This window comes from Meleagris gallopavo, chromosome 13 (assembly GCF_000146605.3).
Source record: "Meleagris gallopavo isolate NT-WF06-2002-E0010 breed Aviagen turkey brand Nicholas breeding stock chromosome 13, Turkey_5.1, whole genome shotgun sequence".
NCBI classification, from domain to species: Eukaryota; Metazoa; Chordata; class Aves; order Galliformes; family Phasianidae; genus Meleagris; species Meleagris gallopavo.
In genome coordinates this window covers 3,789,123-3,816,806 of record NC_015023.2, presented here as the reverse complement: position 1 = coordinate 3,816,806, position 27,684 = coordinate 3,789,123, and the positions used below count along the sequence as shown (strand labels likewise).

General features: G+C 41.0%; 1 protein-coding gene across 1 annotated transcript; it reads left to right on the top strand.

The window, feature by feature from the left end:
- The first annotated feature begins 188 nt into the window (after positions 1-188).
- Positions 189-4,977, top strand: TSHZ3 (teashirt zinc finger homeobox 3). The gene has a single exon (XM_010717768.2). The coding sequence runs from the start codon at positions 379-381 to the stop codon at positions 3,403-3,405; it is 3,027 nt and encodes a 1,008-aa protein (XP_010716070.1). The 5' UTR covers positions 189-378; the 3' UTR covers positions 3,406-4,977.
- The last annotated feature ends 22,707 nt before the right edge of the window (positions 4,978-27,684 follow it).

Sequence of the window (27,684 nt, the reverse complement as noted above, 5' to 3'; positions counted from 1 at the left end):
CAAATTTAGTTTTAATTTCAAGCTGTTGCCCCTTGAGAAGAATAAGGTGGCAAATTATGTTTGAAGAGCAGATTTTTTTCTTGCTCGGAAGAAACGCTAAATTTTAACTGTTTAATTTTACAAATAAGTGCAGTTCTTTGGCTGAAACACTTGAGTGAAAGTATGATCAGCAGAAACTAACTTATTTTTCTTCTCTTCATAATAGCCTATGTTTCAGATGAACTAAAAGCAGCAGCACTGGTGGAAGAAGATGTGGAAGCTGATGAAAACACAGCTGATGGAGAGCCTTCTGCAAAATATGCATGTCCAGAAAAAGACTTCAGTAAGAACTGCCAAAGCTACCAAAACTCTCCAGCAGCTGAATTTTCAAGCCATGAAATGGACAGTGAATCACATATCAGTGAGACAAGTGACCGCATGGCAGACTTTGAGAGCAGTTCTATTAAAAATGAAGAAGAGAGCAAGGAGGTTTCAATACCACTTGAAGACTCCACCGTATCTGATAGTTTAGAACAAATGAAAGCTGTATATAACAACTTTCTCTCCAATTCCTACTGGTCCAATCTCAATTTGAATCTTCACCAGCCAATTTCAGAAAAAAACAATGGCAGCAGCAGCAGTAGCAGCAGCAGCAGCAGCAGTTGTGGAAGTGGCAGCTTTGACTGGCACCAGACTGCAATGGCTAAAACACTGCAGCAAGTTTCTCAGAGCAGAATTCTTCCTGAACCAAGCCTTTTTAGCACAGTTCAATTGTACAGACAAAGCAGTAAGCTTTATGGCTCTATATTTACTGGAGCCAGTAAATTCCGCTGTAAAGACTGCAGTGCTGCCTATGATACTTTAGTAGAATTAACAGTGCACATGAATGAAACGGGACATTATCGAGATGACAACCATGAAACTGATAACAATAACCCTAAAAGATGGTCCAAACCTCGTAAACGTTCTTTGCTTGAAATGGAAGGGAAAGAAGATGCCCAGAAAGTATTAAAGTGTATGTACTGTGGTCATTCATTTGAATCTCTTCAGGATTTGAGTGTTCATATGATCAAAACAAAACACTACCAAAAAGTGCCTCTGAAGGAACCTGTTACACCTGTAGCAGCTAAAATTATCCCAGCTACTAGAAAGAAAGCATCACTAGAGCTTGAACTTCCAAGTTCTCCAGATTCCACAGGTGGGACACCAAAAGCACCCGTCTCAGACACCAACGATGCACTTCAAAAGAATTCCAATCCTTACATTACACCAAATAATCGCTATGGTCACCAGAACGGTGCCAGCTATGCCTGGCACTTTGAAGCGAGGAAATCTCAAATTCTGAAGTGCATGGAATGTGGAAGTTCTCATGACACTCTGCAGGAACTCACTGCCCACATGATGGTGACGGGACATTTTATTAAAGTCACCAACTCTGCCATGAAAAAAGGGAAGCCTATTATAGAAGCCCCAGCGACGCCTACAATAACATCCTTAGTAGATGAGAAGGTCCAGTCTGTGCCACTAGCTGCCACCACTTTCACATCTCCTTCCAATACGCCTTCTAGTGTTTCCCCTAAATTAAATGTTGAAATAAAAAAAGAAGTAGATAAAGAAAGAAGCACTGCTGATGAGAAAATGAAAGATAAAGAAAAGTCAAGTGAGGATGAGGAGAAGTATGATATCTCTTCGAAATATCATTACTTGACTGAAAACGACCTAGAAGAAAGCCCTAAAGGGGGACTGGATATATTGAAGTCTTTAGAAAACACAGTTACATCAGCTATAAATAAAGCCCAGAATGGCACCCCGAGCTGGGGTGGCTACCCTAGCATTCATGCTGCTTATCAGCTGCCTAATATGATGAAGCTGTCATTGGGCTCATCTGGGAAGAGTACACCGTTAAAGCCCATGTTTGGAAACAGTGAACTAGTATCACCATCTAAAAGCCAGCCCTTGGTATCCCCACCAAGCAGCCAGACCTCACCTGTGCCGAAAACGAATTTTCATGCCATGGAAGAATTAGTAAAGAAAGTCACTGAGAAGGTGGCTAAAGTAGAGGAAAAAATGAAGGAGCCCGAAGGGAAGCTTTCTCCAATGAAGCGTGCAACACCTTCACCGTGCAGTAGTGAAGTCAGTGAACCTCTTAAAATGGAGGCCTCCAATGATGGTGGCTTTAAAAGCCAACAGAACAGCCCAGTCCCTCAAAGAGATGCTTGCAAGGACAGTCCAACTGTAGAACCTGTGGAAAACGGGAAAGAGCCTGCTAAGTCAATTGTAGGTTCTTTAAGTAGCAGCACGGCTATCATTACTGATCACCCTCCTGAACAGCCATTTGTAAACCCATTAAGTGCACTGCAGTCTGTCATGAATATTCATCTTGGGAAGGCAGCAAAGCCATCTTTGCCCGCGTTGGATCCAATGAGCATGCTTTTTAAAATGAGCAACAGTTTGGCAGAAAAGGCTGCAGTGGCCACCCCACCTCTCCAGTCCAAAAAAACAGACCACTTAGACCGTTATTTTTATCATGTCAACAATGACCAACCCATAGATTTGACGAAAGGCAAGAGTGACAAAAGCTGCTCTTTGGGTTCAGCGCTTTTGTCATCCACATCGACATCTTCTGCATCTTCTTCATCTACAGTGACAACAGCAAAGACATCTGCAGTCGTGTCATTCATGTCAAACTCGCCGCTACGCGAGAATGCCTTGTCAGATATATCTGATATGCTGAAGAACCTGACAGAAAGTCACACATCAAAATCTTCCACACCTTCCAGCATATCTGAGAAATCTGACATTGATGGTACCACAATAGAGGAACCAGAAGAGAGTACACCAGCTCAGAAAAGGAAGGGACGTCAGTCTAACTGGAACCCTCAGCACTTGCTCATCTTGCAGGCCCAGTTTGCAGCTAGTTTACGGCAGACTTCAGAGGGGAAATACATAATGTCAGACTTGAGCCCTCAAGAAAGAATGCACATTTCCAGGTTTACGGGACTTTCAATGACCACGATTAGCCATTGGCTAGCCAATGTGAAATACCAGCTCCGAAGGACGGGGGGAACTAAGTTCCTTAAAAATTTGGACACTGGGCATCCAGTGTTCTTTTGTAATGACTGCGCTTCACAGATCAGAACTCCTTCAACTTATATCAGTCATCTTGAATCGCATCTGGGTTTCAGGTTAAGGGACTTGTCCAAACTGTCCAGTGAACAGATTAACAATCAGATAGCACAAGCAAAGTCACCGTCTGAAAAGCTGGTGACGTCCTCTCCAGAGGAAGATATCGGAACTTCTTACCAGTGCAAACTTTGTAACAGGACTTTTGCAAGCAAGCATGCTGTTAAACTTCATCTTAGTAAAACACATGGGAAGTCACCAGAGGATCATCTTCTGTATGTTTCAGAGTTAGAGAAGCAGTAGCATTTGCTTTTGATTAAAATAACTGTAATTTGCTTTGAGGAAAACTGTCAAAGACGCCTTAAAGCTACTGTTTAATTCTTGGCACATGTTCTTATTTTAACTCCAGAGTCGCTCTGGGCTGAACTGTTTTGTATAACTGTACAGTGTTTAGAGGTGCATAATCAGCTGTTGTTACTGGTAAAATATGAAGGTTAAAATGCAGTGGTAAGTGTTTGGAACTTTGTGTAAATTGGATTTAGTTGCTATGCATCCCTCTGATGCATCAAGCTGCATGCATTAACAGACAGTTTAATTAAGCATTTATAACTGATTCTGGTGCACTTTTTTCATGTGACCTAAGTGTGCTGGTATTTCTCACCCTGTAATCTTTAGCCCTCTGAGTACTTTGAAGCACTTTTGCATTAATTTGGTAAAAATGTATGGATATGGTTTTTTTTAAACCCTGACCAGCTTAGTTCTGATTACAAATATGAACCTCCATTTATGCAGAGGTGTCTCACACCTTGAAATTTAAAAATATGATTTTCACATTGAAACATAGATGTATATATTGTATAGATTTCAAAATCTCTTATGGAAAATGTGATTGTGGTTAATGCCATTTTCTTTTTCTTCAGCATTTTTAGCAACAGTGTTTTTTGTACCTGATAACTCCAGGTATGAACTGCTATATATAGTGTATATTTCATTTTTTAGGCCTAATGGTTTTTCTTTTAACATCTGAACGTTGTAAATTGTATGATGAAAGATACCACAGATAGCATTTATAAAGTATTCAGAAACATTATTCTTAAAGCAAAGTATGTTTTGTTTTGTTTTGCTATACAGTACATCTATATTAATAGAGGTTCATGTTTAAATTATACATATTTATTAGTGTTGCTATCATTTATTTGTTTGTTTCTTTTTTCTTTTTTTAAACCGTCTAAAGAAACAGAAGCCACGGACTGCATTCCTGGCATGCATTATAACTGTTTTGCACAACGTGACTTTTAAAGGTATTTATTAGTAAAAAAAAGTAATAAAAGAAAATAAAAAGAGAAAATTCAAAATAAACTCAGTGCTCAAAGGGTTAAATCTATTTGAAAAACTTGTACTGTATTTCCTAAACATTGATAAAGCCTTTAAAATGTTTGTACTGTAATACTTTGCTTAAAAGTTATGAGGCATTCTGTGATATAACCTCTTTTACTTATTTATAAGCGCTCTTGGTTGTTATTTCCTATTGTAGAATGCCTTTTTATTTCAATTGGTAACTTTCTGTTTTGTTCTGCCTAATTATTCTCCCAAGATTCCATACTGCAGCTTTATCTTTAGGCATATGAAAGGTAACCCGTGGTTACCAGCACACTAAGTGATTCTGTTCGTCTCCATTTTTGGCAGTTAATTTGCAGAAGTAACTGACAGCTGACACCATATGAGAATCTATGTATAAAATATTGGCATGTAAACAGCACAGACACTGTAATGCACTCTGTGCCCTGTTTTGTTGTTGACAATGAAGCACCATTATATGACTCTTCATATAACCTTTTTTTCTACAGCAGCATTAAAATTGTCTTTTTGCTATAATTTTGTGTTGCGTTCACAATTATGTCTGAAATGTGCTACGACTAACGAGCACATTAAAATTAAATTGTATGCTATCTGTTTATGACTGAAGCTTGAGTAGGTTTCTTCATCTGCCAGGTGCTGGCAGTCAAAAGCTGCACATAAATCACTGGAGTTTTAGTGAACTTTAGCATTTAAAGAGCAGGGTAGCACTTATTCAAAGGCTGCATTAACAATTTTTTTTTCCTCCGGAACAGATAAATGAGCATTATAACTCCTTTTTAAACATCAGGTAAGGCTGGCTGCAAAGACAGGCTTTAGGAGCAGTGTGCAACATAGCAAACTGGCACTTCTCTGCGCCTGCAGCCCGGCGGGGAGCCGTGCTGCTCTCCCTGCCCAGCTGGGCACACGGGTTGGAAGAGCACTGCTGTGCTCCTGGAGCAGCTGGAGAGGCACCTGAGGTTGGAGAGCTCCCGGAGCCACTGGGAAGGGAAGCCTCTGGTGGCCTTCAGTGCTGGGGTACAGCGAGAGGAAGGCTGGATAAATGTCTCAAATGAGCGGGCGCGTTTAGATGAGAATGACGGGCTGCTACTGGTGTTGACAGGTCACCCCATCAACAACTTACATCTCCAAATTACCTGTATAACTATGCACGTAAATAATGTCTTCTGCCAGGCAGGAGAAATCGGAGGCTAGGAATGGTTCAGGGAACCAAAACCACCGTTGTGGCACTTAGGAGTCGTATTTTAAGTGAGAGCTACCATCTGAATGTCAAATCTTCAGTTTATTTAAAAAAATATCCACTGTCTTCCAGTAAGTGAATTAAGTGTGTTTTATGCTTTCTCCCCTTCCTCTCTGACCATGAAAGCCAATGCCATGTCTTGCCCAGTGTAACTGAGTGTTCTGTTCATTCTTAGCAGCCAATAGTGCTAAGAAGACTCGATGAATGGGATTCACAATTAGTGCTCTGCGTTTTTGCCTCCTCTTTTGGCTCACAGTTGTATCTGATTTTGAGGTCATTTGTGTGTCAGTGTTATGGCCTCCACTCAAATCCCAGCAATGAAATCGCAGCACACAGTTCTGATGTTTGCCAGCCCCATCCCAGGAGTACCCATTGTACCCAGGAGGTGCAGCCCAGCCATCCCCTGCCCTCCAGGAAGACTCCCTGGCAGCACTCTGTGCTTTTTTGCATGGTCTCAGCCTAAATGCAGGCACACTTTTTGCATCTACGGCAGAGAATTCCTCCTTTGAAAATTAGAACAGCTTAAATATAGTGTTTGGTTGCAAAGCAGAAACTCACACATAAGGAGACTGGCAGATTATTGCATATATTGTCAATCAACTTATTTTTAAGATGCACCGTTGACTTATAATAGTAATGGTAAAAGCTCTATATGCAATACAGTTATCTGGGGCTCGGGAGGGAGGAAAAGCAGGAGGCAGCAGTCTTTTGCAGTGTTCATTCTCTTTATTTTTTAAATACAGACAAGGAGTTGATGTTTGCAAACACCAAATGCCGCTGGTGCAGCTTCATCCAGTCTGATGAAGTTCCTCCCAGGGCCCGACCCTCTGGATACCAATGTCCAGGGAGGAGATAGAAACAGGAAATTTTTGGGAGCAGCCAGATCTCTGCGTGCACCAGAAATGACTTTTAAAATACAGTTTTAAAATATTCAAACTTTGCAAATGAATGGCTACTCAGGATCTGCATATCCTCAATTTATTAAAATAAAGTTCAGCTTGCATTTCAGAACCTTCAGGACTGGCATACCAATGTGATTTCACACTATAAAGAATTTAGAGAATCAGTGAACTGGAATAATGTCCTTTCCATCAATACACTGATATGTATATTGGCACAGTAACCATTAGTGCTAACCAAATCACCAACCTGACGATATGAAGATAATTTTTGTCCTATTAGACATGAAGGTACAAATGTGGGATTTTAAAATATGTATCTGAGTTCCAACTTTTGTGTTGCGTTTGATGTTTTATTTAGAAAGATGCAGATCAGATTTGAAAGAAAACAAAATGCCTCAAGAAAGAGTTTAAAAATGAGATTGTGATGGGTGGGAAGAGCTTTAAATCACAGGTGTATAAAGGTGACCCTGGTCTAACCCCACCCAAGTAGTGGCTTGTTGCAGCATACTGTATATCTTCCAGCCATCACATTTACGCAGTATCTTAAAATAACATTTGTGATAAATGTGCAATTTAACTAATTTATGGTGCTATGATGTGCTCAGGGCTACATGCAAGATGAAAATCTTAAATGGAGCTTGAACAGCTCACTTCACAACAAGAAATCAATATGCCAGATCTTAGCTGTTCACTGAAGTCAACATTTAGCAAATAAATAAATAAATAAAAGCAACTAGAAGAACAAAAAGACCACCACCAGTAAATGTATCTATGAGTTTTAGTGAGCAAGAAATCTATATTTAACCAAAATATGACTTTCAAACTAGTGTAAGGAACTTTCTAAAACCTTAGAATCTTACTTATATTTATGTTTGTTGTTTGTTTTTCTTTTGTATTAAAATTGAAAGTATATTGTTTTACTTTTCCAGTTCCTTTTGTGGTAAGCACTATATGTGATTTCTTATCTAAGCCAAGGCAGGTAAGTGTTATCAGTGTGGGGATCTGTTGCACTTCGATAGAGCTGTGTTTCTTTGTATATGCAGCTAGGCGCAAATGTGATTGCATTTTATGACAGCAAAATTTTTGGCAATACTGTGAGATTTAAGAAAATATTGGCATGCGTAGAAGAGAACTTTTAATTTTGTAAGTTCTTATTTCAGCTGCAACAGAAAAAGAAGTAGCCACAGTGCAAGTGACGACAGAGATGACTGGTAATAAAGCTAACTTTAATACATTTTACATTTCAAAATATGCCTCCAGAGAGCCTTATGTATTTCTTAGAAAAATACCAAATGGTGGCAATCATTCTCGCATACTTTTTTAGGTTGAGAACGTGTTGGAGCTTTGCTGGGTTCTCAGTTACCCACAGTGCTCAGTGGATCAGAATACAGAACTGGTCACAAAGCATGAATTGGTCATGAAAAGTAAGCAAAAGAGAGAGTTCCTAAGTTGCAAAACTTTTTAAAAAGTCACTGAGTTTTCTCTGAGAAAAGAGTGAACCAATCATGTACGGTTGGACGGTTGCAGAGGGAGCGCTCCTGTGTAACTCCCTTGGGTAATGCTGGTGCATACATATAATTTCCAGCTTAAAGGACCCAGCAAATTCTCTTCTCCCGGGCCTTGGCACCGAGCTGTGCCTTCCAGCCCTGGCTTGACCTGCTGTAGGGAAATGAGAGAAGAAGAAATAATTGTCAACTGCTGTATGAAAGCGATTTTGTTGCTCAGGGTGTGGTAGCGGTGAATTTTGTTGAGCTTTCAGTAATTATGCTGTAATAATGAAAAGCTTGTATATGTTCATGACTGTGAAACTGCTGCCCTCCCTGAAGAGTATTTGCATAAGAAGTCTAATTTTTTTTTTTTTTTTAAACCAGTATAGGAAGAAAGAATTGGGCTCATTTACAGAAGGGAGTAGAATTATGTATTAAAGCATCATTATACATGTCTGAAAGTGCTGGAGTAATTGGCAAGGTTACAGTCTGTTTTCAGGCCTTGGTTTGGGGCAGTAATTTTGACTAAATGTTCAGCATGAGAAAGATGACTAAGTTTTATTAATGCTTAGCTTTATGATATACTTAGCTTACGTGCTGTATTCATTATCTAGTACATACGCAAACATGGTGCAGGTGTTACATAAATTGACTTTTTTACCTGTAAAACCATAGGCATTTATACTTTATATCCTGCTACATGTTAGGGTAGTTAGTTGTTCGTTTGTTTGTTTGCTTTTCAGCAGTAAATTATGATGTTTAGGTGGGACACATTAACTTCCTCAGCAGCTGTTGCTTGATTCACTTCACCATATTTATAGCTTGAAATGCACTTCTGGTTAAATCATCTTTTAAGATAATTAAAATCAGATACACACTTTAGAATGGATGGATATGTCCACACCACTCACCAAGTTCATTTATAGAACCTTTATTGAAATGAAAATGTGCAACTGCAAATCATACTCTATACCAAGGTGCCTATCTTTCATTGTAGGAGTGTTTAGAAAGTAAAATTAAAAATTACAACTCAGGCCAGCAATGCCAGGAGATGAAATTTTAAAGTAATAATGTAACAGGACATTTCTCTGCATCTGTGGTTTAAGGTTGTTGGTCTGTCTGAGGAAATAAAGGCAGTCATAGAGCAGCCAAGGAGAAAGGAGCAGGGTATGGCTGTCCTGCCCATCTCCCAGCTGTAGAGATGTTCAGATTTCAGGGGGCCGAGAAGAGCGCTGGTCTTTTGTGAGCTAATTTCCTGATTTCTTACCTCTTGATGCCTGAATTAAGGACTTTGGTCACAAGGGAAATGAATTTCAAATGATTTGGCATTGTAGAAAAGCCTGCATTAGGCCTGTCTGCCCTATTCCCATTCCTGTGGAGAAGATAGTGTCCATCTTTTTTTTAATTTTATTTTTCATATCAAAAATATAAATGAAAAGAAGGTAACTTTTAAACTTTAATATAAATTAACAATGAAAAATACTTCTTTATTAAGCTTCAACATATCACATCCTTTCTTGCAGGGTAGGAAACGGGGGACATGTTTATAGCCATCATAATTGTGAGTTAGTGACCTTTCTAGCCAAGCGAAATGAAATTACTTGAAAATGGAATTATTTTTAATTGGTGCATTTGTAGGTGGCAGGGAAAGGATTGTTAAAGTGTGTGCGCAGCGTAAAGCCTGCAAAGAAGCATGAGGCACGCCTGAAGTGTGCTCAGCTGCAAACCTGTGCAGAGGGAGAATGAGGGAGGTGTGTCGGGAAGCACAGCCGTGTTCTCGGCTCTTTTTTTCTAAGCTGGAGGTACAGTCACTGCAGTTCCGCCTCAGTGACCATGAAACCGAGTCGGCAGAAGCTGAAGGACTCCGCTCCTGAAAGCCTCATCAGGACTTGTCATCGCTCTAATGAATATCATTTAAATTGCTTTGTATATTGGTGGAGTTTGGATGTCGATTTAATTTGTGCATGTGTTTGAGTTCTTCTGCTTGGCTAGGCTAACAGAGAGCAACAGCCTAATGAAAAGTGAGTTGGTGACAGCGTGATGAGCCCCAACCCAATCAAATGTGTTTGAAGGGCTGTTTTGACAGGGATCTTAAAAGTAGATCTAGGAGAGAGGAGCGCTGCTTTAGTTCTGTGCAATTGTTTCAGGCTGAGATTACTGCTTTTTGTACCTCCAAATGGTTGAAAATTTTCTGTGTTCTCTGGCTTGTGATGAAGCATGAATTCATCACGGAGTGGCGTGTAGGGCAGTCTAGAGGTATGGGATCCCATTTGAGTAGGTGCCAGGATGCAGCCCTTGCCCTCTGCCTGCCCACCTCCATGCCTGCAGCCTAGGCCCAGCCTGTCGGGAGGCTGCATGGTGTTGGTAAAATAGCCACATACACCCTATGAATTGCACTGAGGGTTCCAACTGCTGATCAGGTGGTCACTTTTTTCCTCTTACATGTGGATTTGGAAGATAAAAAAGTGGTCTTGATTTGTGTGTGCCACCAGGAAGACAAATCAGTTTCCGAACCAGAGCTGCTGTCAGAAGGGAAGCATGAAGCAGCACTTCCCTGTTGTATAGATAAACCCAGCAACAACCCAAAGAAATGATTGCACGAGGGAAATTGGATCACAAGAAAAATCTGCAGTCTGGGTACTCGTATCTAAGAGATGATTAATATGTCAGACAAATTGTTCAGCAATGGTTCATGCAAACAGACCTGCTATAATTCTGCCAAAGTCAGTGAGATCAATGTGCTCCACTGAGTGATTGTGGCACTGACCACTCAAAGGACAGCTCCTAAGGGCAGCAGTGACTTATGCTGATCTCGCACCCCCACGTGATATCAAAATGTATGAGTGTTTCCAACTTCCTCTAACCCAAACCCATGCAGAACTTACAGGAGATACTTGCTGCTGTCTGGGTGTTGGATGTGACACTCATCTTCTCCATTGGGCCAGATTTTGTGAAATATATATTTTTTTAATGTTATAAATATTTTAATGAAACCATTGTCCCTCTGACAATTTACCATCAATAATTTGAATGAAAGTAAGCCTCTTACATTCAATGCAAATTTGGGCAGAGGATGAGAAAACTCAAAAAACAAAAGATGAAGGGAAATCTGTGATACAGAGTGTATGTATGTCTGCAGCAGGAAAGGGGGAAAAGGGAAAAATGAAAGGGAAGGAGAGCACAGTCAAATTTGAGGCATGTATTTGAGTATGTAATGTTAAAAATATAAATTAGGTACTGAAGAAGCACAAAGCACCCACTTGTACTTCCTTAATAGGGCTTTTATTAAAGGCGCTAGAAGGGATTCCACAGAGGGAGAGATCAAAACAGCAGTTTCATCAGCTATGGTATATTAGCAGCTTCTCAGGAAGCGCTGAACAGCAGGCAAATCCACACCAACCCACAGGTGCAGGCACATTATATTGTAAACAGTTCTGATCCCATAGAAACCCTCTGACACATGTAATACTCCCTTTTCCCTTGTTCCTGAACTCAGAAAGCTGCTTTAACCCCTCTTCTACTGGACACAGCTCCTGCTCAGCGTGCTTCTCCCTTGGTAATTTGCTCTGCAAATGCACTTTCCTTCTCCAAAACCCTTGCAGCAGGCTGTTTGCTGGGCTTCCTTGCAAACCTCTCTTCAAAAGTAGTTGTTCTGAGGGGGATGGTAAAGGCTACTGACATGTTGGGGACATCCAGCGCCAGACAATGAAGATTCCCATCCTGCATCCCCTCTGCTTTCCTGGTCCCTGGAGGGAAGCTGGGCACTTGGGCTGCCTTGCAAATGGAGGGGTCAGCAAGCATCTGGTGATCACAGGGGGATTTGTGAAGCTGGTCAGGCACATGGCAGCATAACCAAGTACCTATGAATGAAACACTGTAGAGCAGCTGGAGCATCTGTGCTGCACTGCTCTGAGCCAGAGCTTTCCCTCCATCTGCACCTGGCCCTGAAGCCCTTCAGGTGTCCTGAGCTGCTCTCCAGCTCCCAGCATGTTTTTCTTCTGAAGCTGGGTAGCTGGAATTCCCTACACACAGCTGGGGCAAGGCCCAAAGAGCCCCTTCTGCCTTCAGCTTGCTCGGCTGCTGGCTGTCAGAGCCCATCACGGCCCAGCTGGTGTATATGACAGTGGTCAATGGGAGAAGACTGGGAGAGTTCCACCAGCTCCTGAGCTGGAGGTGGGCAGTGTCACGGCCCTGGGCTCCCCTATGGCTGCTCCTTGAGGAGATGTTGTATGCTGGGCTTCATGGTCATGGTGAAAAAGGTAAGTCCTGTGAGCTGCTACCTGTAAGAAGTTTAACTTGCAGATCTAATACATAAACATGAATAATTGTTAGCCTGAGATAAAGGCTATAGTTTCTTTAAAAAAAATTAAAAAAAAATCACAGACTTTTTACTCGCTCCTCTGTAACTTTGGCTAACGTCAATTTAACAGTATGTGGTTTTTTCACAGTTTTCTGTTGGGTTGTTCTGTTTTCCTGAAATTGCTTTGCTTATTTTGGGGCTGTAGAGAGAAAAAAAAAAAAGAAAGTTTTAATAGAATTTTAAAACAGCTCAGCTCTGCTTTCTTGTATTTTTAAGCTATACAGCAAGACCATCTATACGACAGCTCAAAAAAAGGAGCTTTTCTTGTTGTTTATAGCTTTGTTGCTATTCAGACCAACCAGCCTGTTGATGTGGCAAGCAGGTGGCATGATGCTGAGTGTACATGACAATATATATGTAATACCATTTCCTTTAAGGAAGCTTGTGCGCTATTTCTCATTGCTGAGCTAAAGGTCAGGGTGTCAGGTGGCTCTGCAGCAAGCAACAATTCTCCGAGCTGCAAAACTTTGGCTGAAGTTGATGACATTAACAAAGATGGAGGCAAATTGGAGGGAATCCAGAGGAGAGCAACAAGAATGATTAGGGGTTTTTCAAACATGACTTATGAGGAGAAGTTAAAAGAATTGGATTTGTTTAGTCTGGAAACAAGAGGCTTAGAAGGGATGTGATAACAGTCTTCAGCTATGTTTCAAAACAACAACAACGAAGTTGTTATAAAATGGCTGCTTATCAAATGTTCTATGTTCTACCAATGGCCAGCAGTGTGCCCAGGTGACCATGAAGGCCAGCAGCATCCAGCCTTGTATCAGAAATAGTGTTCCCATCAGGAGCTGAAAAGTGATCTTCCCTGCTCCTGCTCTCTGTACTCAGCTCTGGTGAGGCTGCACCTCAAGTGCTTTGTTCAGTTTTGGGCCACTCACTGCAAGTGGTACAGGTACTGGAGCATGGTCAGAGAAGGGCAACGAAGCTGTGAAGTGTCTAGAATTCAAGTCTTATGGAGGAGGCTCAGAGGAGACTTTATTGCTCTCTGCAACTCCCTGGAAGGAGGTGGTAGTGACATGGGGGTTGGACTCTTCTGCCGGATTGCAGCAACAGGACAAGAGGCTTCAATTTGCAGCAGGGGAGGTTCAGGTTGGATATTAGGAAAATTGTCTTCTCCAAAAGAGTGACCAGTCACTGGGCAAGGCTGCCCAGCAAGGTGGTGGAGGCACCATCCCTGGAAGTGTTCAAGAAATGCATTGATGTGGTACTTAGGGACACGGTTTAGAGGACAATGTTGGTGGTAGGTGGATGGTTGAACCAGGTGATCTTAGAGGTCTTTTCCAACCATAATGATTCTAGGATCAGTTGAGGAAAAAATGTTTCTTCTTTGTGAAGCTGTGCTCGCCTTCCTGCCAGATATTGTTGCCAACCATTTCAATTTTTACCATTTGACACAACTTTCACATCTTTTCTGCCAACAGTTCCTCTCCCCAGGTGTTTCCCATGCTGCATGGAACTGGCTTTCTCTCTTGTGGCAGAGGGAGTGATGAACATGGTCAGCATCACTGCTCCCTCTTCTGCAGGCATTTGGTGGCATAGTGCCTTGCCCTTGCAAAACAGATATCATAGCCTGCTCTCATAGCCAGGTGCCAGCTGCAGCACAGCTCCTGCTGCCCAGCTTTCTTCTTCCCCACATCAGCCATGCAGCCAGGTTGCTCCCAACAGGAGTCGGGGACACTTTACTCCTTTTTGCTGACAGCAGGAGCCCTCCCAGCATTTCAGTGCAGCCTTCAAGTTTGTCAGACCAGCGCATGTTGCACTGATAACAGACAGCACCATTTAACCCTGTTGTACGTAGCACAGTGGATTCTGCAGTACAGCTGAGAGTCCTAGTTACTCCTCAGGGAAGACTATTATAACAGCACAATCCCATAATAAAGTTTTTCGGAGACTCATAGGAATAAATAAACCATGTTTACATTTGGGCCCCGTTAACAAATTTTATTTTAATATAGTCCTCACCACTCAGCAAAATAGGGCTGCGAAGAGATCCTGGGTTCTCTAGAACTTCCACAGGGAATGGGACCATGGGGCAGGCACACACAGGTGTCTCCAGGGCCGTGTGTTTTTGCCTTGATCCCCAGGGGACAATACATTCCAGGTGTTATACTTGTTTTATGGCTCATTCTATAACGAAACACCTCCCTGTGCTTTCTCATACAGATTTTTAGTGCACTTAGAATGTTCTGCATTTAGCAAACCTTGGCCAGAGAACTTAAGCATAGTTTGTGGTGTGTTTAAAATTTAGGAGGACTATTTTGGTCTTAAGTGGTTTTTTTCTCTCTGTGAAGGTTTTTAAGTCCTTAAATATTCTATTTCTTGTGTCCTTCCCCCTTCAGTAAAGGGTCTGCAGAGGATATCCACTTCCCAGCATACAGGGACTGGATGCAGATTTGGACTCAGCAGCTCCAAGAGGCGGTTACTTACAGTCACCTCTTAATCACAGGTCAAAATACCAAGTAGATGCCCTGTGAGAAAGGGAAAAGCTGAGGGATGGAAAGGAGGAAAGTTCACCTAGCAGAGTAACCCATGGAGCAGGCAGCAGGTCTGTGAGGTCTCTGCTAGAGAAGGAACAGGATTCACTGCTAAAAACCATTGCTTGTAACATGGCTGATAGCAGGCCAGCTAATGGTGGAAGATGAATCTGTTGAAAGACTTATTATTTTTAATAAGCTGTAGGAATTAAAATTGCAGTTAAAGGCCAAAATGTTATTTGAGCTACAAAGTGTCATTCAAACACTGGTTATTGCTCGAGGACTGGTGCCACCACATACATGTGTGAGACTGCGTTCTGTAACGTTGAGTGTTGTGCTGTGCTGATAAACCACTTATTTGAAAAATAATGGCTTTGCCAGAGATACAGTCCTTTGTAAGGAGAGGCTGGAAGGGCAAAGATGAGAGAAGTTTTTGATGTGTTTCAATGAAAAATGGAAATGAGTTGCTAACTTCTTCCAAATTACTCTTCCTGAGCCTTATGGAGGGCTCTGGTGTGGTGAGTGTGTCATGTGGTGTCCTTGGAAAGAATCAGAAGCTCAAGACTTCCTTCAGCTGCACCTCGGACCCTTCTTATACTTACTTATCCTTACCTTAACCCCAGCTTATCCTTAGCCTAACTGTAAACCTAACAAAAACCCTGCCTTAAGCCTGTCCTAACTGTAACTTTAAGACTAATCCTAAATCTACCCCTAACCCTAAATATAACATATCCTAGTGCCAAAACTAACCCCAGCAGAAACCCTGTCCGTACTTATGTATGTGTCAAGCTGTACCTTTTCATACTGATGCATTCCACTGGTGATGTGTCTCCATAAATTCTTACAGGTGTCTTATAAAAACCAGAACAGGCATTTTTTTTATTTTTTTATTTTTTTAAGGAAGACAATGATCTATTATTACAAATTGTAGCAGAAAATAATAGGTGTTACAGGAAATTAAATTTATTTAGATCCGTTCTCTTGGGTGCATTACATATCATGACCCTCCTACCATTAACAAACCTACTGTTAAATCCATCAGAATTGATCTATGTTTAGCTATTTATTTTATGTATATTAATTTGAACAGAACATTTATTTGGCTTACATTTTATTTTCAGTGGTGGAATGTATGTTCCAAACGCGAGCACAGATGATTTGCTAGGATTTAGTTAGGAGGAATGTGGAATGTTAGTTTACAAAGATAATAACCGAGCTATTAAAGCCAACAACCCCTTTTAAAGCAAACATACCATTAAAATATAGGAACAGTTTATAGTGTAAATAAAATTGAGGATATGGATTATTTAAAGATAAAAATTTTAGGGGTAGCTATGAGGAAAAAGTTGAATAAAAATGTATTTAATTGCACCACATTTTTTTTTCTAAAGTGAACTTCAAAATGCAAATAAAGGATGATAGTTTATGGAAGGGAAAAAGACAACTACACAGAGTGACATTAGAAATCCATTTTACTTATGGAGATGTATAATAGTGATTTGACTTTTATTTTCTAATCTGAATCAGATTTCAGGGAAAAAAAATTGTGCCTAAACTCGTAAATGGCAGAATTTATCTTGCTTGTGAATCCATACAGTGGAAAGGGAAGCAAGACATTTGCTTCTAGATCATTCTCCTTGTCTGAATGACAAATACAATAATTCCCTCTATTAGCCAGATCCATTGTCTTTATTTTGCACAGAAGTACTGTATTGCTGAGGTAGACTTCCACTGCTATGCATATTTTAAGGGTTATTTGGCAACACAAGTAAAGCTAAAAGTAGCCTCTTAATCTAATTAATTGACATTTCTGAATCTTGCTTTCACAACAACACATGGTTTCATGTTCTGGGTTTTAGCACTTGTCAAGCTTTTTTGGAGAATGTTTTGGTCAGAATGACAAGATAATTTGTGACTGAGGCTCCAAGCTAGAGAAGTGTTTAAGGCTATAATGATTTATTATCATCACAGAATAACAAAATTTACAAAGCGTTTCATCAGAATTTTTGAAATAAGTTTACCACCGTGGTAGAAGCACACAGAGAGGGGGGTGCCTTCCTACACAAATGCCAGGGTGACTTATTGGTAATAATTACAATGTTAAATTTATTTCAGAGCTTTTCTTGACAGACTCGCAGCATAGTTAGAAAGACAAAAGGTGAGAGAATGGTAACAACCAAGGAGGTAGAGCTCTGCCTTTTTTTTTTTATTATTTCTTTAAACAAATGCTGTCACCAAAATAAAAATAATTAATATATGCTTCTTGCAATAAATAATATATGCATATGTTAAACTACCTGCTGAACGTCCCAGGACTGAACGTCCTGGCAGGAGGTGTGTGAATAGTGACACCATGAAAACTTTAACGCAGCGAATATGTGTGCCTTTGGTGTCCAAAAATAAATACAGAACAATGTGCTTAAAGGGCAAAATAGGTGATGTGGCTGAGTGGCAGGACATTCGTGAGGCAGCGTTTGTAGACTTGAAGGCAACTGCTATTAAAAGAAATAAGGCAACCTCACTAAATTTGACTTCATCTTGCTTCTCTGCTAAGAGGGCTACAGATGCCGACTTCGAGACAAGGCGTCTGACTCTGAACACGAGGCATTTCCACTTATTCTCCGAGTTTCTATGATTTACTTATTATGTAATTAAGTACCTTGAAACCTTTGGCACTGGTTAATTTAGACTACGTTTTGACAGTTATTTGACTTCAAGGCCAGGAATAGCAGCCACTTCTCCAATGCCCTTCAGCAATTTTGAGGTGGTTGTGTTGTTTGACTATCAAATGTGTACCTTTCCAGGGCAACCTTCTTAAGGAGACAGTCAGCAAAGATAATATCATACTTTCGCAGTGAGTCTTTTGCCTCAAAGCATCACAAAGCAGAAAAACATATGATAATTAAAGCTAATTTCTAGGGTGCTGGCAGTGTGGTACTGGTGCCCTTTGCAGTACGCGGTGAACTGATGGCAGGCAACTTGTGAGCTGGCACAGGGAGCGAGCCCGTGTGTTCCAGGCATTTTGTTCTTTTCACAGAACTGGTCAGGCACTTGCATTTAGTGAGCTGGAATGCAAAAAGATGTGTCTCGCGTCTCCTCCGAGAGCTTGCCAGACTCAGGCTCTGATGGATTTCTGGCAAGAGTCAGTTCCGGAGCTGAGGACCCACCACAGAGAATATCTATTTATTTAAGCTATTTATAGCATTTCTAAAGAACTCCTCACTGTATTATCTCAGCATGTCACCGAAATTAAAGGTACACCATGAATTAAAGGTATGCTGCCAGTACCCAGAGCTGTCTGCCAGAAGGCCCTGCAGGGCTCCCAGGGGCAGAGCATGGAGGTCGGGGCTCAGGACAGACGAAGCTGTGGCATCCATCCATTCCTACAGCAGCTGAACACAGCCACAGGACTGCAGCAGGTCCACGTGCAGAAGGCAGATGTGTCTGTTCTCTACCAGCCCAAGTGTCTGTGTGGTTCAACAGGCAGCTCAAAATGGAGCTTTTTATTGTAGCTGAGCCTATTAATTACACATATGTTAAGCACTGAACTCAGCTCCGGATAGATGATGAATAGACACACTCTTCCAGCAGATGAGCGGAGATGAGAGACCTAAGCTAGCAACCTTGAGGCAGACAGCAGGAAGAAAATCACTGCAGGAGGTGCCACACTGAGCTGCTCTGCACACTCAGCTGTGTGTGTCCTGTTGCTGCTGAGTGCTGGTTTCTCGCTTGGGGGTAGAGAACTTATCTCCACCTAATCTTGAATTTTACCATGAACAGAGAAAATAACAAGCCTTCATCCAGGCTCAACAAGAAGCCACAAGGTGACCAAAAGCCCTCTGTCTTAATGTCTGTAAGTGTTGAAGTCATGTTTACAGACCTCTAGGAGGATTCCTGTAGAAACACTAAGAAACACTGGTGAATATGGGGTTTGTGGCTCCTCTAAAGTGGGAATCCCAATAGAGCCACAGCAACTGCTCTCTGGGTTATTTAGCAGTAGTTACCACTTACAAAGCAGTCACCCTGCTACCATCAAAGTCATTGGTATGTTCTGATGAAGATGTGCAAGCAGTTGACTGATCAGCAAGTTTGCTTAGATTCTGTTCATTGTCATGAGCAGGCAGTTAGGCCTCACTCCATCCCCTCTGCCCCTCAAATCAGTTAATGCACTGATCAGAAGTGGAGCTGGGGCTCTCTGCGTTGGAGCTGCAATGTAATTGCTAGAATTGGTGCTGAACTACCTTCCCAATGATTTTTCCCAGAAAGGAAGTTCAGAGACTGGGTCATAATTGGTAGACTCATTAGTATTAAATTATGTGGGTTTTATTAGGGGCCAGACATTCACTTGTTTAAATGTAGCTGGCATTTTAATGCCTCTCTAAGGGAATGTAATACATACTGCATAGGCAATACATACTGACTTTTATTGGCACAGACCAAGCTCACAGGTGATAGGGGCACCTGCTTGTGTCGGTTCAAGGCTCATGCAATGGGTTAGTTTCTGCAGTTAAGATGCAGAATGGCAGAAAAGAGGCAACACCTTCTTTTTCTCCCCTGTCCTTGCTAGAAGAGTAAGAACCTTTTACAGGAACTGATGTCCTTTGAGTATGTCTTTATGGGTAACGAGAACAATGATAACTACTTATAGGGACTATTCTAATGCTATAGAAGTCACGCATCGTTTCGGATTGACTGTGTCCCTCAGGATACAGCTGCTTTGTATCCCCATGAAACTGAACTGTAGCACGGTAGTGTGCTGTGGCTGTCAATGCTGCATAAAGCATGCAAGCACAGGAATAAAGAAATAGACATCCAGGTGAACTTGGGGGTGCTATATCTCAAAAAATTATTATACATTTTAACATAAGCATATTCTTCCTGTACACACACACACACACACACACACACACACACACAAAGCCTTTTGCATCCCGTATCCTTTGCAAAATGTAAGTATTCTTGAATACATACTAAATATGAGTAAATTATTGGTTCATTTTCTGAGACTTCTGTATGTCCATTTGGCTTAACATTGCCTATTTTATGATGAATTGAATTTCCTCCTTCTTTAGGCAACTTATTTATCTGTTTAAAAATCTTGGAGCATTTGACAGTGCATATTTAAATTCAAGAAAAAACAAAGGTGGAAATAAACAGACTGCTCCATAGGGGGTTCCCAGGAATTGAAAGATATGTAGCGCACCTTAGGCTGATCCAATCACACTTGGATTAGCTGGAGAATTGCTGTGTGGTTAACTAACTTGCAGGGTGATATGGGAAAGCAGTCTCTCAGAGTGTAATTAAATGATAAGTTCACATTCAAGGGACTATTGTAAGTTACTGAGACTGTCATATACAATGCCAAAAATAGGCCGTCTCATGATGAATATCCTTATTAACAGCTATACTGCTCTGTGTTCATATGATGTGGCAGGGGAATTCGACAGGACCTAGTCCTGTTTGTTAAAGATTTCCCAAAAGATTGTATATAAGATTGATATAAAAGGTGTCTACATCTGAAAAGCAAATAGACTATGCACTTTTAGCCCATGATGATGTGGCTGTTAATCATGTGTTAATAGTCGGATCTAATGTGGATTCACCTCTCTGTTGAAAAATAGTTTTGATTACATCAAGTACACTGATCAGAATTTTGTTATTACCAGGAGAATCTGTCTGAGAATAGTTTATGTTCATTACAAACCATTTTTAAAGAGTGGCATTATGATCTTGCAAGATGACATCTCCACCCTTTTTAAATTTTGTTGTGGGAACCATTGCTGAGGATTCTTGTCTTCCCTTTTTATTACATAGGTTTATCAATTATAAATTTTCCCCTAATTTTATGCTTTGTCAATAAAAATACCCTAATTCAGCCAGGAAGCTATCAATCCTTCCAATACCGTCTTCCAGTAGGCTTAGAAGGTTCTCAGTGAATCTTGGATGGCGAAAATGAGTATCTTACCCTTTGGGTTCATAAAATCTATGGGAGCAACTGAAAAAGCTTTATTTGGTCACTTGTGTGACGTTTGGATCAAACACCATGATCTAATAATGAAAGACTAACATCTGTGCCCTTTGCATTCCGAGTACTTTGTCATCTACTGTGCACTGGGCATTATTTTTCTGAATAGACAGAGGTAAAAGGAAGAGGAACTGGAAACAGACTATTTTGGAAGAAAATTCATTTTACTCCCTGTGTAATCACAGAGAAGGAGATAGGAGAATTCCCCCCCACTGCCCCCTGATTTGAGTGTATTCAGTTTCACCCAAGACATAGTCTCAAGAAATCTGTTGTGTAGCTGTCATTGAAGACCATCTCCTGCAATTTTGTTGGCTGCAGTTGTCATTCCTATGTATGTCTGAATTTGGTTTTGCTCTCAGATCTTTCACGTCACTATGTGTCCAGTAGCCTTCACTAAGTGGAAAGATTAAAATCAAGAACACATCGGGGTTGAGGTGAAGTTCTCCTGTAGGCCTCGGTGTCTTCATTACTTGAAAATCAGCTGCTAAGAACATTGTATTAAGGAGTGGAAAGTTCCGTCTATAGAATTAGAATTATTTCCTAGACTTAGGCTGGTTGGAGAACAGGAGAATAGTTTTCTTGAGGATGTGGGCAAGCAAATTTGTGAACAAGGAAATTTCTGAATGCTATGATTTATCTGCAAGTACATAGGCTCGACTTTAATTTGAGCAAAGTTCATGGTGGCACCAAAGCTGCCAAAGCCTACTCTGTGCCAGGCGATGTAAAGTAACCAGTTGTGTGTGCCCAGGTGGCCACGTAGGCCAACAGCATCCTGTCTTATGTCAGAGATAGTGCAGCCAGCAGGAGCAGGAGGTGATAGTTCCTCAGCTCTGATTAGGCTGCACCATGTATATTGTGTTCAGTTTTGGGCCCCTCACTGCAAGCAAGACATTAAGACACTGGAGCATGTTCAGAGGAGGGCAACAAAGCTGTAAAGGGTCTGGAACGCAAGTCTTATAGGTGAGGCTCAGAGGGGAGACCTTATTGCTCTCTACAACTCACTGAAAGGAGGTGGTAGTGGCATGGAGGTTGGCCTCTTCTTCCACGTAACAGCAACAGGACAAGATAACTGTATTTACTTTCTTTTTGAGTGTGAGTCAAACTGATGATGTCCCAGGGCTACAAAAGCCATGGGCAGAAGGGTTTCTGACCGTAACACCTGCCTCTGTGCTTAACCTTTTAATAAAGGCATTTGGGCTCTAAAAGCAGTTTGGACTACGGCATCAGGAGTTAAATCATTTCATTTTTCACTATCAAAAAGCTGGGAAAATATTGTGGGGGAATATAAAGTTATTAGCTGAAAATCTCAAATCTGGGAATTTTAATCGCACTGGAAACTGACCGAAATATAGCTGTGTTGATGTGTGTGTAGAATGAACTTGATTTTGCGTTCTCTTAAGATATATGAAAGTGTGGCGAAAGAGGACATAAAAATATTTGCACACAAAATGTTTTCAATGTGATTTATATGACACAAATCCAAGGTGCTTGTGCATTTTTTTCTTTCTGCTTTCTAAGGTCATGTGTGTCTAAGGTGAAGAAATTCTTCTAACTCTACTTTTTGAAACAACATACTGCAGCACAATTAGCTGCATTGACGGGGATATGGAACTGCTGTATGTGGGAACATGGAAAGCTGTTTGTTTGAGAAATACACGCAAAGAAGTTTTTGCCTTTCTACATGCTTTCTATTTTGAGCATGCTCAGTGGGAATAAATTTGTATTGCCATCTTTTACATACATGTAGGTTTTGCAAGCCAGCAGGAAGTTATTAATCTATCGCTTACTGTTAAGATGACAGTGATGTTTAGATCCAGAACTCAAGTAGAATGTGCATCACAATTGGATGCGGCTGGATAACTGTCCCAGAAGCTTCTTTATGATATGTGATGGATCTATAAGACAATTGTTTCAGGGCACTTTTGTGTATATTGTTAATATGATGCATGATGACGTGACCAATTATAGTAAGCTAATGTTCAAACAGCATGTCACAACCTGTGTATCAATGTATTAGATCTCTTCTTTCAACAAACAAATGAAACCTAGAGCAAGATGAGTTGAAGAGTCATTGACCTCATAAAAGGTCAAAATCCCTTTATACTGACCTCCCTACTATGACATAATTATTAGAACATTATTCAAATCTGTGAGGGGGAGAATTAGCTTTAATCTTTAAAAGTGTGATTTGATTTGTCAGAAAAAAGCTTGTTGTAAATTTCCAGAGGTGGAAAATTTAATCCATGGCAGAGTTTATGGTGCTAGAAGTGCTTCTGAATTCCTCTGTGCAGTTAGTTCTGTTCCCAAAATGCATTGCTGGGTTCAGGTGAGGAGATGCCACTGCCTTGCTCTTCTCTTCACATCCTGGGCTAGGAAAATTGGCAGTATAAATGCTCCCTTGGACTGTGGCTGTGCAAATTTCTATCATTTCAGCAGTGAAAGGGAGAGTCCGACATGGACCACTGTTATTCCTGATGGCTGGAAAGTGTTTGAGGAGCACCAGCTCTAGAAGGGGTTTGTGGTACCTCCCAGCACTGAGTGATGTGTTTTGAGGTCCTGCTATTACCTGCAGAAATGTACCTGCTTGATCTTCCTTGGCTAAGTGTCACAAAGAGTGGCTTGTTTCTATGGAAGTCCTTCTATCCTTGGCACCCCAACATGGGAAAGCATCTATGGTATAGCTGATGGAAAATGTGGTCTTCTCCCAAGAAAAATATTCAGATGTGAAACCAAAGTGCCTTACAGTTGCTTACCACACACCTGTTTCTGCAGGTGGTCAAACACGGTGTATGGGGCCAGCATTTGGGCAGCATGTGACAGCAATGAGGTGATCTTCCCACTTTAGAATAGTTTGGGCTCAGCATGGTCATTCGGGTACTTTTATAGAGGATTTGTGAACTTACTGTTCTGTTGTGTGAGCAGAACCTGTTATGAGGTAACATAAGTTGAGAGGTAACCTTTCAGCAGAATAGTTTGAGTTAAAATAAAGGAATTGAAAAAGAGTACAATGACCAAAAAAATCTATAAAAATGCAATTGCACTAATATAATTTTATCACTTATTTAAAAATTTAGTCGACCCAAAAGACTACCAAGTGTGAAATTAAGGAACAGCTCCTCTACTTTTATGGAAATCACTCTTCTTCACTTGTCTAATAGCCTGATTTTGTCAGATCATTTATTTCCATGGTTTTAAAATGAGCTTGACAGACAGAATTTTATAACACCACTTTACTGCAAATAAGAACATCATTTTCGCTTATTAAAACTGAAGCTTAGAGAAAGCATTAAAATTAACAGTTCACTCTGCTTTAACCTTTTGAATACTACTGTGACTTTACACTCCAGACTATGTGTAAGGAAAGACTTGGTGGCTGCTGGGTTTGCACCCAAAGCTGAGCTCTGAAAGGACCACTGGGCGAGGAGCTGCTCCAGCTGTACCCAAATCTACTCATGCTCGCCTTGATAATTCTGTCAGTGCAAACATTTAAAGCACCACTGACAGAAATGAATACTTGCTCCAGTCAAGGTGACTTCAGGCATAGAACAGTGCAGTAAAGAGAGGCAGCCAGTCAGTGTGTTATAGCAAACATGGTCTGAGATTATAGGCATGTATCTGCATATAGCAAACACCATAAAATGCAGCTTATTCTCCTAACAGATGTTTCACTTTCAGTATGGTTTTCCTTTCTGAGCAATGAAAACTTTGACTGATCTTGGAGGTCACTGACAGATGATGAGTTCTCTACTTCATAGCTGGCAGTAACTCAAACATCATGGCAATGGTGGTGAGATGCAGCCTCTCCCGCCTGGCTCATCTCCAGGGAGGAATGTCATCTTCACAGCTACAGCTGGACCTTATCTGCTTTGGGAGGGTGTTTAATAATGACAGTTTAGATCAGGTTTTCCCATGCATGTTCATCGGCCTTGTTTTGTTCTCAGTTGCATGCCTGGAGTTATTCATTGCCATCAGTTCTTGCCCCAGTGCTATGTTGCTTTTGAAATCTAAATTGGTGGAGGAGTGGAAGTCCTAGGCAGGGCAGTGTTGCTGGGCTTAGGCTGCTCCCTCTTAGCAAAGCTGTCCTTCTGCTAGCCGCGGTTATTCCTTGAAGTTAATGATGATGATAAAAATAGATTTTCTTTCTTACATTGTCAACATTTTAGTAGATAACAAGGACAGATCCCTCCCAGGATCTTCACTGGAAAAACTGATTCAGACTGTGGCAAGGCATTCACACCCTTTCTCTGCCTGTCCGTACAACCTAAAAATGCAGGCAGTAGTGCAAGAAGTGCAGCTGCCAAACGAGCTGATTTTGTATCTCCGTTCAAAGGCTTCTGTAGCTTGGCTTTTAGAATCACCCATCTGCAGATCAGCAGAGAATAACAATCTTCTCTCCTGCCCCAGTGAGTTTTCCCAAGTTTCAAAACATGCAGGCTGGAGGGGAAAGGACTCAATGTCTGTCTTTTGTGTTTAAATTAAACGGGAGATTGAATAAGAGAATGCTTGCTTCTGATTTTGACTACAGAGGTCATCCATCTTTAATCCAACCCTTCTTTTCCTCTTTCTGTTGTCTTGGCACAAGATTTTGGTAGACTTCATTTCCTGCCATCAAGTATTCTGCAGTCTTGTTTCTGCGCAGAGCCTTTTTGCCTCTTTTCACCATAGCTAGAGTTTAATTTCATAGTTAAAGATTCCATGCAAGCTAATAACTGCTTTTGAACCCTTTGAAATGAAAGATCTGCATGTTGTCTCAGTATTATAAACATTGCATTCTCCTTCTTTTACAGCCTTTTGTTCTCGATATAGCTTATAACTGTGAGAGAACGTGCTAGATGGAGAACAAGTAGCCCACAGATTTCTCCACCAGCACTTGCTGCAAGTCCAGATTTAGTTTGAGTTCTAATTGCTGTATCCTTTTGGTGTGATTAAACCATCATTCCTTGCCTTTAAGGATCAATCCTCTGGACTGCAGGTTGAGAATCAAATTGCCTGCGTGCCCTGAAGTCTGAGAATCAAATGAAGAAGTTTACTGCATGGAGACTTCAAATTTTACTTGAACTAAGTCTAAAAAATGACCAGAGAACTTTTTACTGTGGTAGGTAATTAATCTTCCATTCCTCTAAGAAGCACTGTACGAGAAAGGCTATACAGAATGCAGTAATGTATGGTTGTGTTACTGGAAAAGGTGCAGCCTTGCATCATCATCATAAATGAAAAAAGCCCCTCAGCAACCCAGACTGAAATTGAAGGTGATGGTACAGGAATGTCTAGCAGTCCAAGTTTACAGTTTGCCTGCAAACTTGATATGAGGTAAGGAAGATAAATTTCTGTCAGGAATATTTGGGCAGCACGTATGGAAATCACAGAATCATTGAATGCCTTAGGTTGGAAGGGACCTCAAAGATCATTGAGCTCCAACCCTCCTGCTGTGGGCAGGGTTGCCAGCCACCAGATCAGGCTGCCCAGGGCTCTGTCCAACCTGGCCTTGAGCACCTCCAGGGATGGGGTATCCACAGCTTCCCTGGGCACCCTGTTCTGGTGCCTCACCTCCATGCTGGCTGTCTTGAATTGTCCCCTCATCTCACATGAGCCTTAATATCTCTACCAGGTTTAGGATGGTGCAGAGAGCCTCCACCAAGAAAGGTGTACTATCCTGCTGCTGGAGCCCTAATAGAGTGCACATTTCCCACGGAGACAGCAGCATGTGCTTCATCTAAGACCAAGATGTGTAAAGCATGTTCCAATGTCTTGTTTGAAGTGGAAGATGTGGATACCAAAGATGGTGCTGACCCATACTACTGCAGCAAATATGTGAAGGAACACCTGAGAGACCTTGAGGTAACACAAGCAGTCAGACTCCAATACCTGTCAGGCCAAGAAATCACTGGGACCATGCATGCTACATTAGTAGAATGGCTTGTGCAAATGCAGATGAAATTCAGACTGTTTCAGGAGACACTTGAGTGTTGCTGTTAATAATCACTTTTTTCAGGGCAATGCTGTGCCAAAGTTGGTTGGTATCACAGCTATGTTCATTATCAGGATTTATAAAGTTCAGGACATGATCAAATATGTGTGTGTACCCATCTAAACATGCACAAGGATTTGCATTTATCTAATAGTTATACAGTGAGTTTCTCTCCAGGCAGTGTATTTTGAATTGACTAAGCCATCTTCCTCATCTTAGAGCTTCTTCTGCAGTTTCAAATTGCCAAAGCAAAATATTGGTGGAAATTTTTGAATACCTGTGAAGTTAAGAATAATAAGATGAAGGAAGAATCCTGGAGGAGTTAATTACAACTTGCTTGTGTATTTCTTTTGCAAATTTCAGCATGCAACTGACTGCAAGTGAACACCTTCAGCTGAACCCCAGCATAAGGAAAACAAAACCACTGTCTGTTCAGGAACTAAACTTGGAAAGATGTACAGCAAGACTGGGGCAAAAGGTAAATAATAAACCAAAAAAGTCTTCTGCACCCTCCTGAACCTGGAAGAGATGCTAAGGAGCTTATTCCTCATTTAAATTTAAACTTTGTTATTGTAATCTCATTGTAATTTAAACTTTTAAATTATAGTTTCTGTGAAATTACATATTAGACATTTAAAAAGGACCACCAAGATAAGGTAAAGGTACCTTCTTGTGAGCCATAGCTGTAATAGCCAATTTGCTGTCCAGCCAGTCAGTGTGCCAGAAAGGTACCATCAATTCTGAATTAATATGTGCTGCAGCTTTCT

Coding starts and splice junctions, on each gene's coding strand:
- TSHZ3 (XM_010717768.2), top strand. CDS start 379: ATGGACAGTGAATCACATATCAGTGAGACAAGTGACCGCATGGCAGAC.